General features: G+C 39.9%; 3 protein-coding genes across 3 annotated transcripts; 2 read left to right on the top strand and 1 right to left on the bottom strand.

Moving 5' to 3' along the window:
* Nucleotides 1-1414: 1414 nt before the first annotated feature.
* Nucleotides 1415-5267, bottom strand: hddc2 (HD domain containing 2). The gene is made up of 6 exons (XM_031322112.2): nt 5135-5267; nt 4327-4448; nt 3933-4035; nt 3745-3813; nt 3479-3617; nt 1415-3092 (listed from the first exon to the last, which is right to left on the bottom strand). Exons 1-6 carry the CDS (start codon nt 5207-5209, stop codon nt 2947-2949), a joined length of 654 nt encoding a protein of 217 aa, XP_031177972.1. The 5' UTR covers nt 5210-5267; the 3' UTR covers nt 1415-2946.
* A 91-nt stretch (nt 5268-5358) lies between these two features.
* LOC116066194 (R-spondin-3-like) lies at nt 5359-13184 on the top strand. The gene is made up of 7 exons (XM_035995185.1): nt 5359-5715; nt 5882-5995; nt 7693-11251; nt 11672-11863; nt 11992-12132; nt 12245-12391; nt 12488-13184. Exons 3-7 carry the CDS (start codon nt 11182-11184, stop codon nt 12685-12687), a joined length of 750 nt encoding a protein of 249 aa, XP_035851078.1. The 5' UTR covers nt 5359-5715; nt 5882-5995; nt 7693-11181; the 3' UTR covers nt 12688-13184.
* Nucleotides 13185-13789: 605 nt separating this feature from the next.
* LOC116066298 (E3 ubiquitin-protein ligase rnf146-like) lies at nt 13790-17482 on the top strand. The gene is made up of 2 exons (XM_031322280.1): nt 13790-14003; nt 14621-17482. Exon 2 carries the CDS (start codon nt 14622-14624, stop codon nt 15693-15695), a length of 1074 nt encoding a protein of 357 aa, XP_031178140.1. The 5' UTR covers nt 13790-14003; nt 14621; the 3' UTR covers nt 15696-17482.
* The last annotated feature ends 1175 nt before the right edge of the window (nt 17483-18657 follow it).

Below are 18657 nucleotides of genomic sequence, written 5' to 3'. Positions count from 1 at the left end.
CAGCTGGAATTCCTCAGACACAAAATAAGAGGTTATTGATGCCTTCTTTTGTTGTGTAAATTCAACATTAGTGGAAACAGCCATGTTGGTACATTATCACAACTCTACATCACTAGAACTTTCATACCAAAAACTAAATTTTTAGGTTAGTATTAGAAATAGGTGTTTGGTATAAAAATACACGTCATGTTACATTTTCAACTACCTTGTACATTTTACTAAAACATGTAAAGAAAATGTACATATAATCCATGTTGATGTGATTAACCCAGAAGTCCTGGGGGAAAAGATTATTTGTAAACTTGTATAAACGGTTTTACACTAAAGGCCGTTTTTTGCTTCTGCGTTGAATCGACGGCGTACCCCCGCAGACCCCTCTGCGTCTACGCCGGACCCTACGCCGTAGCCTGACGTGCACCTCTCGAAAAATGTAACTACACGTCGCTCGGCCGTGGCTTGGTAGCGTTGCATATTCCCCGACTCATTTCCTGGTTCTCCTTCTCCATAGACATGAAATCAAGGAGAGGGTTAACTTTTTTTTTTTTTTTTTATTACAGATTTCCCACCGTGGTCAGAAAGCACAGGGGAGACACGGTTTCTCTCACTACTACTCTAGAGTCGGTACTCGCTCCGAAGCTAATCGCCGTTACTCTCTCACTTCTCCCTCGCTCTGACACACACACACACACACACACACACACACACACACACACTCTCAACGCACATACCAACGCACAAGTACAAACATCAGGCCACTTACATAGGCTACGGCGAAAGCTCTGTGTGGAGCCTCCGCAGAACCATAAAACAGGCTTGAGACCGAAGATCTTAAGATTTTGTTATGTCACCTAAAACGATCTTTTGTGGGCTTTACTTTGCAAATGCAGCCACTCATGCTACTTTTTGAAAACCACAGCTGACTGTTGTACACATTTTGTGCTGCTGACAGTTTGGGTCGGGCCCTATTTGAATGCTGGATTAGACTTATGGCACAAATATTTAGTCTGTGCAGTCACACTATAGGACTAACTAGTCTATAGGAAGAAATGAAAAACTGTATTTGCCATGTGCGCAAAATCTGATAAATCACTTCTTCTTTTTTCAATTATGTCTAATGCTGGAAATGACAAAAACAATTGTGTGCACTGTTGTCTGCAAACATCTTCACTCCAGCAGTTTAAACTGGGGATATTTATTCTTGAAAGTTTCGATGTTTTTAACCTTGTGTGAACTGCTGTACCTCAGATAAGTGCTGGATCCGCACAGGTTTAAAGCATGAAATGTTACACTAAAATGGTCAAGATAATGTAAAAGCTGAACTTTTTTCTGAGGCCTATGCAACTGACGCACAGTATAACATTAATACAACATCATACTGCTGCTTGCTTTGGCTTCACAAACAGGGATGTGATTCCTTTCTTTTTTTAGCTCTCCTGGTGCAGAACTAACCTGTTTAATGCTGAAAGACACCACACATTTTTCCTGCGTATGTTATGAAAAGGTTGGTGCCACAAAACATAAAAAAACTCATTTAATTTTTGTGTAAAATCCCTTTATTTCTTTTAATCTTTTCAAGTACGGCCTCTATGGCCACCACATAACTTTGCCATCAAAGTGACGTTCTGTTTTCAATATATGATGTGTTTTGTGTTTCTCATATTGTCTGTCATGTGTTTTTAAGATTTGATTTCCTTTGCTGTGGTTTGAGAAGACGCCCCGGATCATTTCATGTGTTATGCAGTCTGCCCATGAAATGTATTTTAATAAAATTCATGTCAACATTCAAGTACTGAAAGATCTTGCGTAGCAAGAAAATGTTGTCCGGTCTGATCTTTTCCCAAATAACTGAGGTCATGCATGTTATGTCATTGGAAAATTAATTACAGTATATGTTTTACATTTGTACAATGTGTTGGGTTGAAATCAAACTGAACTCAGCAGTTAAGACTTTAACAAAGGTTTCTACTAAAACTCCCAAGCTGTGACATTCAAATAAAATAACTTTGTGTTTAACATATGCATCTGTATTCATACAATTAATTACACACCATTACAAAGAGCTGTTTTTATGGCTGATGTGAGGTGACAACATTTTTACAATAAACACTAAGAACTGTGACTGAACCTGTGCAACTGAAGTTCTATGCAACATACTGATTCCAATAACATCCACATCTGACCACTGTTTTCTCTCACTGACTTCCTGCGTATGCTGTTGTTACTAACATATTCTGTGTACTGTACAGTTAGACTGCATCAGAAAATGTATTAACACTTTTCTGCTGATGGTTAAGCACCATTGTTACACACATAACCCTATTATGTAATACCTGCCAGATAATATACGTGTGTGTGTGTGTATATATAATGACATGTCAAAATGTAATAAAATGTATCTGTCAATAGATTGAAAACATACAATAAAGCCTGGTGAAGGAAATACGATGTGGGCCTAGTTAAATGATTTCTCTCTACATTAGCAGTTCAAATAAGCAGAGTTTATACAGTAACTAACCATAAAAGAGGTCACATTCAATGCAACTAATGTGATAATGTGACATTATCTGGGAATTTATATAGGGTTTAATACTTTTTAACCCATATATACAGTAAGGACATTTCATTGCATTTTGACGTTATTGCATTTGCATATTATCTGGCAGTATTTGCACAGTCGTCAGAATGTATTTATTATAGATAGTGGTACTGTACTTTCCAGGACAGTATGGATTCAACTTAATGGGCCAAAACAGCTGCATGCACATTGAAATATCCATGTGCCATCACAGTTCACAGTTGTGCTGCAGCAAATGGCTCAAAAATGAGGGGAGATGCAGAAGATGGCTTTCCACTGGGTTGTTTTCCTGTGTTGTGTTTGCGCATCCTCATACACACATTGTGTTACAGTCCCTCCACTAAGGAGGTTTGTGTGTGTGTGTGTTACAGTTAAGTCTTACGTGGCTGTGAAGGTGACGCACCAGTCGTCTGCGAGTTGCCAGAATTCTTTGTTTCATCCGTTTTAGTCGATTTACAACCTCTCTCTTCATTTAAAGAGCTGAGCAGCTGGAGCACGTCTGGGTGGTGGAAACGACCTGAGAGATGATAAACAACGCAAGTAAAGGAAACTTACTTCATAATGAGTTAAACATACATTTAAGTTGACAAACATACAATTTATAAGAGCTCTGCACAACAAGTCAACATGAAAACCATTTAATCAAACCATATTGTTTGCAAACTGATCTATGGTCAAAGGGCTTTTTCGTTTTGAATGCGAACCACCACTGTGGATTATTGACTGTTTTATAAATCAAACAACTGATTCAAATATATACTGTAATAATAAGAAAACTGCTTAGTTGCACATGTATACATTGAATAAATAACAAAGAAAAGAAAAGAAGTCCCCGTGCCACAATGTGAGCAACTTAAGTGATGAGTTCTAGTGAAGGAGCGAGAAACAGATATGAAGACTTACCGTTGGTGGAGTCAAAGAACTCCTGCAGTCTTCCCGGCGTCCCCTCTAGCTCCTCATACTCATGAGCCTGCAGGATCATCTCCAGGAGGTCGAACTCTTTCACCAACCTGGCCTCCGGGCTGCTCTGGGTTTCATATTCCTGCAGATAAAACAAATGCGATTCCACAAAGACATTCTGGTATACATAATATTACAAGGGACATGAAAGCATGCTATTAGATACATTCAAGTATCATTCATAAGCTACAAACACACCAGAGGCGTACCTCCCAGAGTCCATAAATCTCCTTTTTGAGTCCCTCCGGCAGAAGAGCTGATAGATGCTTCATCGCCTCCTGAGAGAGTGGCGATGAGGAGAAATTATATATATATATATATAGTATATTGTATAAACCACCATAATTTACTTAGAGAAAACAGAGTCTATTGTGTTTAGATGTAACTGGTCACTTGCCTCTTCTCGCCTGTGTTTCTCTGCTTTACTGATGTTGTCTGATGGAGCGATATCTCCCACAATGCACTCTGCCATGTCGTGAACCAGAGCCAGCTTTATACATCTAAAGACAGTGACGGAAAAAAATGTATGAGTGTGATAAAGTTAGTATTTCAGTATTTTGTTAACCATTTTGCAACAAAATATTCGGACTATGCTGCATAAGCAACATGAAAACGTGATGAATAGTTATGCTTTTTGAATGCCATTAAATAGCTCCATTCATTTCATTAGTTTGGGAGAAGGCTGAAATTAAAAGAACAGCGGATAAATTGCTGTGTGTCAGTAGATATTTCTCTTTTTAATCTCAGAAAGTTTCTTCCAGGTGTGGGTGCAAGCTGTGTGAATGAAGTACCTGTTCTTGTCCACTGTGGGGTCTGTGATGGTCAGAGACATCATAGCCATGCGGTACATGTGGTCTGATACACTCTCTGGTTTCTTCACGTTCCTGTACACCCAGCCCGTCCGTGGGACCCTCTGCAGGTAACGCCAACCATAAGGCACATTTCAATCAGTGGCACAGAAGAGGGAGAGGAAAAACCTTAAATATATGCCTCGTGACTTTTTTCACCAGCTTAGTGAGACAGTTTGTTTGCAGATACTGAACTTCACTGCACTAAATTGACATTTTTTGTTTGACTGTACGTTTTATAATGAAAGACATTTTTAACCAAACATTCACTGGCTGTAGCTTTGGGGAAGTGAATATGTCATTGTTTCCTTAATCTTTTATGAGGGTAAACTGAATTTCTTTAGGTTCTGCACTGTCAGATAAACATGACATTTGAAATTGTTACCATGTGTGAAACCACTGACAATGATTTAATTTCTTTGACCATATAAGGACACAAATAAGATTTTTTTTTTGATTAAATAGGTATTCCTAATCTTACTCCTTTAAATTACAGCAGTCGGTTTCCACCTGTTTTGACGCTGCAGTAACAAGGTGCTTTTTCTAGTTCTCAGTAATAAGATGGTTGTGTGTGTGTGTGTGTGTGTGTGTGTGTGTGTGTGTGTGCAAAAAGCAATGCCTCTGCCTGTATCAACACCAGCAGCACCAGCTACAGATTGAGCCTTAATACACTTCAGATAATGTGTTGTTCTGTTTTTTGGCCTGGAACCAAATCAGCAGAAAAAAGTCGTAGTTTGGGTAGAAGTCTTACTTTGAGCTGTCCGATAAGTTTCATGAATTGTAGCATATTGCTCATGCCGACTGCTGTCTCAATGGTGGCCGCCATTACTGTCCGCTGACCCGGATGCAGAAAGACGGTGTTTTGCTGAGGTAGTTGCCCAACGCAGCCGCTAGATGGAAGCATAAACAACACAGCGAGCCGAAGTGAAAAGACATTACCGCAGACTGTACAGTACAGTCATTGATTGCTACACTTCAAACCTCTGCCTGGTTAGTGCTTTTTTATTTCCGGAAATATAAAGAATAGAAAACAATTGTCCTTGCTTTGAACCTCGATGCATTGAACACATTTTAAATGTGTTACTTAAAAACTGTAGATGGCAGTAACGGCAAAAAAAAAAAAAAAAAATCGATGAAAATGGCACGAAGAAGAAGTTTTACCGGAAGTATGAGAAGCGGGAGATTGGAAGACGTAAACAAACTTTGTCGGCGTGAAGTTGAGCTTTTCACTGAACATTTGCCAAAATGTTGAAGAAGGCGACCAAATTGAAATCTATAATTAAAACGAAAACGAAGAGTAACATAAATATGAGGCCGACGTCAGAGGCAATGGTAAGTAACGTTAGATATTAATTGTATATTTAGTCCTGAGTGACGAGCTAACGTTCCTAATGTTCTGACTTTTCACTTTGTTTTTGGCTAACGCTAACTAGCATAACTGACATATGAGCTGATTAGCTATATAAACAAAAGAGCTAATTTCTTACCATTCCTTCAGATCGAACTTCTAACGCTGGTGTTTTTAAGCAGCCTGGCTGAGGAGGCGAAGGCCAAAGCTTTTGAAGAGAAATCTGCAACGATCCGAGCTCAACATCTCAGAGCAGTCTCCAAGGTTAGGTCAAAGGGATTGTGCTAATCTAAGTTACATAATATGTCTTACTTGTATTAACAGTTCTCTCAGATGCAATTCAACACTAAACTGCTCTATTGTCTCAAATGGCCACGCATAAACACACTTAAATTACTAAAAAAACAGACTGCAAACTGCGCCTTATTTAGGCTATGTCTATTACAGGTTTGAATAAACTCTGGTTAGAGCTGCAACAATTAATATCGATCGATTAACCTGATTAATTGTTTTGTTTATAAAATGTCAAATAATAATGAAAGGTGCATGAGACAAAGATGTCATGTTGATGTAAAACTGGGGAAGCGTATTTTATAGAGTTAGTTTCAGTCCACAAGGTTTTCTGATGGCCCGGTTTGTAATGTGAAATTGAACCAATATACAAAGCTGGGATCTTGAATCAGTATGTTTATTGTCATGGTCAACATAAAAGACAATTAAGAAATGTCTAATTTTCTGGAAATGGCCCACATCTTAATGACTATAAATAGGCACCAGTAGCAGCCCACATACTATTTTTCTTTTACAAATGATGTCTAGTGTTTTTAGTTGAGTTTAGTTTTGGGGCGGCTTTAGCGTAGAGTGTGGACTGGTAGCTGGGGAGGTGCCAGTTCACCTCCTGGGCCCTTGAGCAAGGCATAGAACTGTTAACTGCTCATGACTCTAACATCGTGTGTGTGTGTTTAAAATAACAATTGAGTGAAATATTAAAATGAACTTCTTCTTAAGAAGTTTATCAATCACCTTTCGGTCAGAGATTTTCTTAGATATTCTTTAATTAGTTTTCGGTTATCAAAGATCCTTTGTTGCCAATTTAGATACAAAATTACAAAAATATACAAACCATCAAAATCTCTATTAAAGGCTGCAGAAGACCTGCTCTGAGTCTGAATAGATGTTTGTTTAGAGGCAGGTGCACCAGAAAGGTTAACCAAATAAGTAAAACTGCTAAAAACACATAGAGTGTTGGCATCAGTTGAATCAGTAAACAGCATGTTGTCTGGTAGGACTGGGTATCGGTATTTGATACCTTTTTAAGGCATCCACTGAAATAACCCAGTACCTAGTAGTATTGAAACTTCTCCAGTCAAACAATGCCTGCATTCGATCCTTTTTGTAGCCAGCCTTAGAAAAAAAAAAAGACTATTTGTATTATTTTGCTCTCAGCCAATCATCACACACATTCTTCAATTTAATGCGACATGTGATTGTCCCACTACCACAGCAGTAGCGCCTGGTAAAAAAAAAAATGCATAAAATGCTGAAGGGTTATTTCAAATGTAGTACTCTGTTGGTATCGGTATCACTTTAAGGGTCCTGGTATCATCATTTTATAAATGATATCCAGCCCTATGTCTTGTAGAGGTGCACAACATAATCAGGATCTCAAATTAAACCTTTTCTCATGTCACCCATTTTTATTTCAAAACAAAATTATTTTATGTTGAGTGCATTTGAGTTGGGTTTGAATGTAATACAATTTAACCAAACAGAGGACTGAAACGTGCATTTAAAAAAAAAAAAAAAAAATGTATTTATATAATATCTAGAATTGGTGTTGATATTATTGATGAGATGTAGTAGTGCTTTTTACTCATTTTTACTATTTCTTGAACACTATTTGATGTCTCCATTCTGAAGAGGAGACAGACTTACAGAGGTTTTTTTTTCTTTCTTTATAGAAAATGCTGAAAAAAGCAAGGGGGTGAAGACAGAAGTGCGACATCGTCATTTTTTTAACATTATCATGAATGACAGCAGCAACATTTTTTTTAAATTTTTTTTTTTTTAATATATATAATTTGTTTTCTTCAGGAACTTCCTTTTTGTGTTTTTTATTCTATCCCTTGTGTATCTGTTTTCCTGTCATAAGGGTTTTATGTCTTTTTTTTTTTTTATTAAAGTCTTGTGAATCTTGTAATAGCTCATATTGTCGACCTTTTAGTCCCAAAACTTACCATGCTAAACACAACAGCTTGCTCATATTATTCATATCATGACTGCTGCGGCCTTTAGGTTTAACCGTCACATTAGAACGTGTTCAAATCATACAATAAAGGTATAATGTACAAGCAATAGCATAGTGTATTAAGCTTTGATCTCAAACTTGTGGACAGCTCGGAGTACGCTAGTGCTTCCAGACACTTCGGGCCCCGTCTCCCTCTCCTATCATCCGTCATGGTCAGTGTTTCAAGCTGCATGCTTCACAGCTTCTTCACTGAGCGTGGGGCTCAGCCTCCTCCCAAATTCCTCACTTCTTCACGCTACATAGATTATCCGCGTGCTGAGATGCTATCCTGCTCATACCTTATCACTGCAGGGTCCCTCACAGGTCAAAGTTAGAAGGTTAAATTGCTCGATTGTACCGTATCTGTTACGTTTTTATTGAAAACTATATAACTGCATTTTCTGCTCAAGCAGAGCCTTGATTGCAGGTGGTGACCTAAAAAATGTTTTTGGTTTGCAGTACAGTGGACTGTTTAAGCATCAGTCTTAGTTCAAGATTTATCTTTTTTATAGTGTCTTGGCCAGTATAAAAACGGTAGATCAAGGGATTTTTAATACACAAATGCAAGGTACAACTTCAGTGCATGCATTTGTGTAAATTTGTCACTATTATTCACCTGGCTCTTTCGCTCCTTTGCTTGCTGTCCTCCATCTTTATCATATTTGCTTCCCCCCCCCCCCCCCTCCCCTCTTTTTTGTTGGCAGTTAAGACATTCCTTTGCCTCCAACAGTTATTTTCTTTAAGAATCTGATCTCGCACCCCCGTGAGCGTAGCCTTGTCATGTTTATGTTCCCAGTCAGTTTGTGGAGGTGTTACTGCGTTTGTGGAGCCCCACCCTTCCAACCTTTAAACCCCTGGCACCTGACCTGCTGTTCTCTTCTTGGTTCTTATATTCTCATGACAGAGCCCTCTAACGTTTGCATACATTTTTTACTGAATGCACATTAATGGATGATGTTTCTCTGTAGCAGCGGGCTGCACATGCAGAGGATCCTCTGAGGTGTTATTATATCGTCCTCCCTGGGTTTGCTCTTGTACCTGAGGGATTTGAGAAACACTTTTCTTTCCTCTATCAAAATAAAGAAGTAGTCAGGCCTCGCCTGTTCGCCTGTGTCTTTGTGTTTAAGCACCTGTTGACAATTTAACCCAGACAGCGTAGAACTGTCCAGCTCCTCTGTTTGGCAGTGTGTAACCTTTAGCTCTGGTGCTCTCAGATAAATCATCTGCAGTGTAAATCCCCACTGCAAAGCTCCTGCTGATTCCTCTTTTAACATTTTTCCAGACAAGCCCAAGAAAGCACGGCAGTCCATTTTGGCACAGATGTTATTATGATAACTTGCTGTTCCTTTCTTAATAAGGAGCATATGGTTTCAAGTGTCTCACTATGTCTGTTTATGTCTTTGCCCCGAGGAGGCATACAATTATTTTAGTCTAACAACAATATGACAAAACAATTTTGAAATAAACAAAAGCAACATACCCAGGTTTTGATTCTATAAGATTTGACAGGCTCTGAAAGGATTGTGTGATGAAGCAAAGAATCACAAATTGCAGAGGGGAACCAATTCCAGGAAGGGGAAAACTGGAGAGTTCAAATCTGTTTTGAGAACCACAGAGTTCCCAAAACAGGCGATAATACACACTGGGATGCCAAACAACAAATTCAGTTTACAGCTTTTATCGCCTTCCAGAGTTTTTGTGGGAATCGCAGATCCTCTCTGACACCTCCAGCTCTCTAGTTTTTATTTCTCATTGGAAGGTAGCCAGTATACTCTGTGTCTGTGGTTTTCATTCCCAGAATTCAGCCTTCATGGAGAACATGAAGTGCCCAATCGTGGAACTACATCTAAAAAGCGTGGGCACATGGCAACTGCAGCTTTTCTGCAGTGGATGCTTTTGTTTTCTTTTGTCTATTCCATAAATGTGACTTTGAAAAGCTGGTGTTGATCTTGTGATGACACGCTTAAAAAACATTAATGCTTTGTTTTAAATGGAACCAAAAGAGGAGATATTTTGTTATGGTCACAGCCTCCCTCTAATTGCTATTCGGCTGAGCAGATAGTGTATAATTTAAAGATGAGAGTATAAGAGAGGTTTGTGTACGTGTTTTGTTACACTCGCCTCTAAACAAGCTCCACCCTCGTGCAAGATCGAAAGCAGTAATGCTTTGGTACATTGTGTATGGCACAGAAAAGTCATTTGATACAAATTGTATCAATCAGCTCAAATAATAATATATCTGTCAAATGTTTTATTGGTCGAAATGTCAATGGACTTGAATGAAAAATCATTTACATTGTTGAAACATTTTTTTTTTAAAACTACATCTTTTTCTTCCTCAATAAAAAATTAACTACTGGACACAACTACTTCTTTGAAAAGTCAAGTATCAGTATGGGCTCTCAAGTTTCTACATCACACTTGTGTAAGTTGCTTCTTATTGGATCACCGTTGACTTCCAGTTGTGATGTCACAAAGTGATGCTTGTACATGTACACGTCTTATCTTAGATTTAAAGTGAGCACAGATAAACTTTCCTCCTTCCGCAGCTGAATCTGAAAACAGCATTTTGGTGTCAAACTCTGCAAAGTGAATGTCAAAAATCAGAGAGAAGTAATAATAAGCAGAACACATTTTTGAGTGGAAGGGGACTTGAAAAGACACCAAATTGTAAGCTTTAGTGTAAATTTTGAGTGAACCGATGAGGATGAAGCTCCCCAATAATTTAAAGTTATTATTACACCGTTTGATGTGATAATGGCTCAGTAGGAGGGTCGGGAAGGACGGGTAACACAGGAGAGGAGATTGGGAGTGTGTGTGGGGGAAACGGCAGAGACAAGCCCACAGCAGCTTACCCAAACTTAAATCTGGGTTGCGACTATTCTATGATGGTTTCTCTTCTGTTTGCATTCTTCATGGCATTCAGCCGGCTTGAGTGATCTCATGGAATGCACATGGGATTTTTCTTCATGAAAACATTAAGCCAAACTCTGCACTCGACCGCTCTCTCACCCAGACTGGAGTCTCTACGTTGGTCCATTTGAATGAACTGTATCGGATTTTTTATTTTTATTTATTTTTTTAAATGTACATCATGGGATTTGGGATGTGATGCAAGGCGTCTTCGCTGACTGGATCGATGCCGTACTGAAGGTGAAGGACAATGTGGATACCATTGTTAATTTGGATTCTGCACTTCATGAATCTTACAAAAGGCCTAGAAAACACAAGACGTAAGTACTCCTGCATAACTTGTCATCCCCATCTCTCTTAATACTGTTGCTAGACCTGGCTCCTGTGAAATCTTCCTTATCTTTTTCTAGTGGGAGATAGTAAACAGTAGACAGACACTACATATGGAGACAATACGTGTGTTCTTTCAGCTTTCAGGGAACACTCATAGATTTCCATTGGTTTAACCCACTTGCACACTGAATTTAAAAGCTTGGATCTGTGTATTGGTCCTGCTCTAATAAAACCAAGTTGCCTGTAAAGTCATATTGTAAATGGAGCAGAGAGTACTTTGTATTTTATTCAATTTCATTTGCACAAGCACAGAAAGAATGTAAAACTCACTTGGCGTTTTTGTTGTGGAACACAATCGGGCTTCCCCTACACACACACACACACATCTCGTATCCCTTTATCCACAGGTAGCTCCTCTGTTAGCAGACTCTGTCCAGCAGGTTGTGCGACATGCTCTGCTCTGAATGGGTGTCTCTCCTGCATCCCTCGCCTGTTCTTCCACTTGGAGCTGGACGGGATGCGGCAGAGGGGCGCCTGTCTGTCCTCCTGTCCCCGGGGTCACTATGGCATGCGTTCTCCACACATTAGCACCTGCACCAGTAAGTACCAATAGGCACATGTGAGTGACGGAATGATGTTGGCTTGAAATGCCCACTGTGTACACTGCAAACTGATTAAAGTCCATGTTGCGAGAATAAGATCAAAGTTCGTGTCCATTGGCCCGCAGGGTGCAAGGTGGACTGCGCTTCCTGTTTCAGTGAAAATTTCTGCACACATTGTCACCCGGGTCACTTCCTGTTCCAGGGCAAATGTGCAAACAGCTGTCCATATGGGTTGACGGCAAACACAGTACTGCGAGAATGCACAGGTGAGGCACTGTCCAGCATGTTACTGAAGGCTGTGTACAGCATGCATGTGTTTTAGTGCATGAAATGAGGTCCATGATGTCAGGGACTTATGTTTGTGGCCCTCTGTCTCAGTGTGTTCTACAGGCTGTGAGGTGTGTGTGAGGAGGAACATGTGTGTGAGGTGTAGAGCAGACCTCTACTTTCTCCACGGTCAGTGCCATCTCACCTGCCCGACGGAATTTAAGCCTGATGTGCGGCTTATGCAATGCATCCCCAAAGGTGAGAGAAATGCATGTTCACCAACTGTTTCCTCATAGATGAGATGTCAAATACACTGTCTTACGTTTTCATCTCTTGCAACCCGTCTCCTCGTAGTGCACTGTGAGGTTGGGGAATGGACAGGTTGGGGTCCATGTGTTCAGAAAAGGAGCATGCGGGCCTACAGGAGGGGACAGGAGACACGTAACCGACAACTTCTGCGGTCTCCAAGTGACGACGGTGACCCCTGCCCACATGTGTCAGAAATCAGGAAGTGTGTCATCAAAATGAGACCAAAGAGTCCAAGTAGGTTGTAATAAGTTAAAAGAGAGCCCATTAGATTGAATATTTGTTGATATTGCAGAGATATTCAACGTGCACCTTTTGAAATTTGCTGGTTAAACTATTGTAAATTGAAAACTATTGTAAATTGTTAAGATGTATTCATCTGTTTTTTATGCAATCCAACAGAAACAAATAAATAAAAAGGGATGGATGGATATTATGATCTTTTATAAAATTCTTGTGTACCTATAAATTCAACACCTTTTCTGCATCACTTGGGTTTATCTGGACTTTAGCTGAATCGGAGACATTTCCTATGAATAGCAGCCCTGTGCTAGATTGATGCCACTTGTGGCCAACCATGCTAAAATGACTTGGTGATTGCCTAACTCAACTGTGATTAGTGTCTTTTGAGGACACTTAATGATGGCTGAATTCCATTTAGCTGCTTTGGTTTCAGGGTTCTGGTATTGTGCATGCTGGCTCACTGTCAAACTGTCATGGCTTATCTGGGACACATATTTATATATATATATATATATATATATATATATATATATATATATATATATATATATATATATATATATATATATAATAGAACATAACAGAGCCATTGTTAATGTTATTAGTAACAGCCGTGCTTTTCCTACTATTACCATACATCAATAAGCATAAGAAGGCAAAGTATGTAGTAAAGAAATGACACAAGACATTTTTTATTATTATGCAATAAAGTCAAAACCTCCCTGTATAACAGACCTTTAGGCCTATACCCCTGAACATAAGCTTCAAAAAATGTAAATTTGTATGAAAGAAATGTATAAATATATACTGTATGTAATAACAAAAATAGAACAAATAATCATGCATTACGATTGTTATTAATATTGTGTATGGATATTTAAAATTACGAAAACTAGCGATACAAACATGACAACGCTATATATATATATATATATATATATATATATATATATATATATATATATATTAAATTGATATAAACCATAGACTTTTATACAGTCTGAGTGTGTGTCCTTTTGTAGATGAGTGAAACTTACTTCTTTTTTCCGTCTGCTCATTATGTTCATATCGTCATAAATGCGTAGACCCGTACGTACATTACGTACGGTGCGCGGCTGTACTAACGTAGATCTACTGAACATGTCTAGACGGTTGTGAGGCCGATCCAGCTAGGAGCACTGAAGTCAGATGGGCGTGGCCGAACAATAACGCAGTCATTACTTGTTGACCTACTTAACTCTATCCAAAAATAAGTGCAGCTTTATACATTTCTCCACCTGCGCTTCTGCTGAGGTCGCTTCTACGGTATCCCCGTGTTCAGGTGAGTGTATTAACCAACAGAAGTTAAATACCGGTAGCCGGGAAGCTGACAGCTAACATGCTAACTACACAACGTTATGCTATAGCAGCTGTCAAATTAACGTTAGCTAGCTAGCTAGCTAGGTAAACGTTAGCTTGACATTGACTACATTATTGTAGTTCTAGCGTCACTTGCACATTAAACAGACGAGCCTCTAACGTCACTGCTGGGAATAAACCCTCTTTAATGTAATGAACTAACAAATTAGCGAGTTAGCTAACGTTAACACCATAGACTGTACACATCTTAGCAGCAACGTTAAGTTAGTTGCTCCGTTAGACAGCAGAAACGAAGCCTTCGATATAACTCGTACTGAAGTTGCGCACATTTTGGGATGCCTGCCTAAACTAGCATTCTTTGGAAACTTTATTTAAATTATGTATATTTGAAGAAACCATAACTTTGTGCTTTGGCTGTATGAGGGCGTTCCCAAAACCAACAGAACAGCGCATGTCAAGTGGGAACTGCACCAAATTGCATGCCTATTTAAATTACATTTAAGTAATTTACAGTTATGTAATATAATGCAAATGTGCCAGGCAAGATCTGTTGTGATAGTGCTGTGTTTCTCTTTGTAGTATGGCAGGCTGTGGAGAAGTGGACTGTTCAGTGAATGCCCTGGCTCCCTCCAAGCTGATAGAGGAAATAGGAGATACTTGTGCTACAGACCCTTTCAGTCCCACCACCACCACCCCTGAGTGTGCCATCTGCCTGCAGAGCTGCGTCCACCCTGTACGACTCCCATGCTTCCATGTCTTCTGTTTCCTGTGTGTGAAAGGTGCCTCCTGGCAGAGCAAGCGCTGTGCTCTCTGCCGACAACAAGTCCCAGAGGACTTCCTGGAACGGCCGGTTCTCCTCTTGCCTGAAGAACTGAAAGCAGCAGCTGCAGGGGTGAGCCGGAGTGGAGGGACCCGTGGCGGTTCCCGTGGAGACTATGCATGGTACTATGAGGGGCGCAACGGCTGGTGGCAGTATGATGAAAGGACCAGCCGTGAGCTGGAGGAGGCCTTCGCCAAGGGCAGGAAGAGCACAGAGATGCTGATTGCAGGGTTTCTTTATGTGGCCGACATGGAGAACATGGTGCAATATCGCCGCAATGAGCATGGCCGAAGACGCAAGATAAAGCGGGACGTTGTAGATATCCCCAAGAAGGGTGTCGCAGGACTGAGGTTAGACCCTGAACCTGCCCCCATTCCTGCTGTACCAGTTGTCACCCCAGCTGCAACAGAACGTGTCAGCTCAGCTGATGGATCAGACACTGATGGCCAATCACAGTCCTCATTCTTTGGGATAATGGCATCTCTTCCCCCTGTTAGACCTCCAACACTCCTGGGACGCCATCTTAGAACCCCCCGTCCTCCCTCACCCTTAAGCGTGGAGGAGTCTTTCTCCCAGCTCCTAATCAGCCAGCCAGAGGGTGAAGAGGTGGAAGGAGAAGAAGAGATACAGACGTATGAGTATGCATCCGGCAGCAGTGAGAGTGAGGAGGAAAGGCAGTGCGAGAGAGGGAGAGCAGAATCAATGCCACAGAGAAGACATAGGCTAAGAGAGAGCCAGCCGGCTAGGATGCCTCCAAGGGGCGGGCCCTCCAGCTCTGCACTCAGTCTCCGCTCACGTAGTCCAGATGGTCAGTGCACTGTGACAGAAGTGTGACTGCGACTGGACAGTGGGAGCTGTTCTACAGATGACAGTGCTTGAACTTGTATCAGGTCTGCAAAAAAGTTTGAAAACCAGTATGCATCTTTTAAAGGTCCCATGAAATGAAAAATACATTTGTTATTTGTATCACTGGGTGATTGCCCCATCGACGATTTATTTTTATAACAAAATGTATTTGTATTTTTTTCAAAGATCTCATCCAATGGAATGTAATCTTAGTTTTGTGTGGGATCCGGAAACCGTTTCTTCAAAACCTGCAGGTCTACAAGGGTAACTAGCAGTAGCTGCAGTAACATGGCTCACTGCTGTGTAGTTGGATGTTAGTTTGCAAAAAAAACACCATCGACAGCTCTCTCCACTGTAAACATATAATAACTTAACACATGGGATGAACTCATGCATATCTTTAATGTCCTCCACCCAATATTGTGTTTAATGCAGAAATGCTAAAAACAGTTACAACTAGAGTTGCAAAATTCTGGGAATATTTAAGTTGAAAACTTTACATGGAAATTAACTCCAGTAATATAATTAAAGCTTACACGAAAGCATGTAGTCCTTTTGCTCAGACAGCACAGTACAGTGCAGTAGTGTTGGCAGTGGTGTTGGCTGCACGTGTGATAGGAGAATGCCCTGTGCATGCAGAGGGTTTCACCGAATTCCTATTTAATGGGATGCTGGCAAATAAAAGGATCTGTACATGGTTACAATTTAATTAAATGGGCATACTTTCAACCAAAACATGCTAAACTACTTAGTATTGCATTTTTAAAATGTATGGATTTTGTATTCAGTATTCCCGAGCTTAACTTCCCTTGGAAAAAACCTGGAAATTTACCGACCCTCTACAACCCCTGTTACAACGTTAAAAACATTTCAAGGGACCTCAACACATAAATTAAGGCCTTTTGTTGAAGACTCTAAAAGCTAGTTTCAGCCAGCAATATACTGTATACAATAATAGCTATGCATCACTCTCAGCCACAGGTTATGTAGTGAAGCTTAACAGTCTTGTCAGGCCAAAAAAAAAGGGTGACAAACTATGGCAACATCTTAGTCAGTGTACAAAAACTCACATCTGTCACTGCCTTTACATCAGTTTGTGACATGGCAATACAACCTGTTTTGAATTTAAACTACACCCTCTCTGTTCTCTAATCTTTTGAGCTCATGGTTAACGTGGCTGCTTTTTTTCTCCTCTCTTTTAGAATGACAGTATAAAAATCGAGCTTAAATGTAGCAGCTTATGTACCAGTTACAGAGGGTTCAAACTGCTCCTCTGTTCCTACCTTGCTGATTAGGCTGTTTAAAGTTAAGAAGTTTTCACCATGTCCTAGTCTAATTAATAATATTTTAACTGGTGTTTGTGTGTGCATATTTTTAAGCGTACGAGGGGAGGAGAGACTGTATTCCCTCTATTGCGTGAGAGTCTTGTTTTAATAATGGTGTGTGTTTGTGTTGTTGTGAGTGTTGGGTGCTGAAAAGCTACTGGCAGAACCACTGGAAAGTTTTGGCTATATATGTAGAGAGACACATTTGGTTTTCTATTTCTTGTCATAGTACTCTTAATAGGGCTACTATCAGAGCACTGACACGTACTTGGACCATCTCGATCTGTCCTCGCACTCTGTTTTTTTTTCCCCATTTTGCCTCAGCTGCTATTACTATCAACTTTTCACTGTTGGTGTCTTACCATCTGATTTACCTAATACAAACTTTTGTCTGTGTGATGTTGCACCTGTGGTGGTTTGTCAAGTTATTAAATATCTACAATTTAAAATAATATGTTGGATGATTTATCTTTGTTGTAAATAGTGGAATACATTACAGAAATATGGGATAGACTGGAAACAAAAGTGGCACTGATCCATAGGCCTGTTTGCAATGTGTGTCCTGCCTCCTGTTTGAGTCTACATGCAGTGTGCATTAAGAGTCCACATGATGGAGCTGTTGCACAAATTTCCCTTTACCCACCTGTTGTTTGAAAGCCTTTCACAGGCTCCAGACAGGCTGGGTGGTTAAAAACCTGCCAATGAGAGCAATGCCATTTTTTTTCTCAATCCTCTCCCTGCATAAAACCATGGTTATTTTTTTTTATAGCTTTGTGATTTTGGTCTCATACTACTGGGGGCTGTGGGACCAGGATAATTTGTTACACAGTTACTGGTGCTGAGTCCGCTGACTAAAGTATGGGCTTCTGAATGCACATGTTTGTTTCAGGTTTGTGGGAAGATAAGACATTGCCAAAAAACAAGAGCATTGCCACCAATGCAGCTGAGCTGCAGCATTTGCCAACTGAAAAAAACAATCACAGGCTCAGTGTGTGCAGACTGTGACTTGAATTAGAAAAACTCTTAATGAGCCAGTGCCTTTTTCGAGCTTCTATATAATTGAGTAATTTTAATGATAAGGATGGTGAAAGGTTGACTGGCAAAAGGCATGTTTCTGCTTTTATATACTTTCTCACATAATTTACATCTGCAGCCTTTAAAATAAGCTTAGCCCCCTCATAAACTTGGTTTGGTCTTGAGAAATCAGAGATTCAGTTTAATGTTCAGTGTATATATATACTTAAGCGAAAACTAAGTATTAGCAGCCACCAAAAAATTAATGGGACTGGTCCAAAAAGAGGAAATATGCCCAATGTTGATTTATGAGTTAAATTTGCACACTAGCCTATATAGCAACTTAAGTTTAATATTAGACCAGGCAACCTACATTTAACCCATACGGTAACCAGCAATCCTGCTTCAGGAACATCTGCTATTTGTAGCCACCATTAGAGAACTTCAGACTTTGCCATCCATTGAACCACACTGCTACTGTGGCTAAAAAGCTACACACATACACGCTCCATAGTAGAAATATTAGACTTTACACAATGCATACACACTATACACTTGTGTTCAATGGTCAAAGAGACAGAGAATGGAGATGGTGCAACTGTCACATATTT

The sequence above is a fragment of the Sander lucioperca genome, chromosome 19 (genome assembly GCF_008315115.2).
Source record: "Sander lucioperca isolate FBNREF2018 chromosome 19, SLUC_FBN_1.2, whole genome shotgun sequence".
Classification (NCBI taxonomy): domain Eukaryota; kingdom Metazoa; phylum Chordata; class Actinopteri; order Perciformes; family Percidae; genus Sander; species Sander lucioperca.
This window is presented reverse-complemented; position numbering and strand designations above follow the sequence as displayed.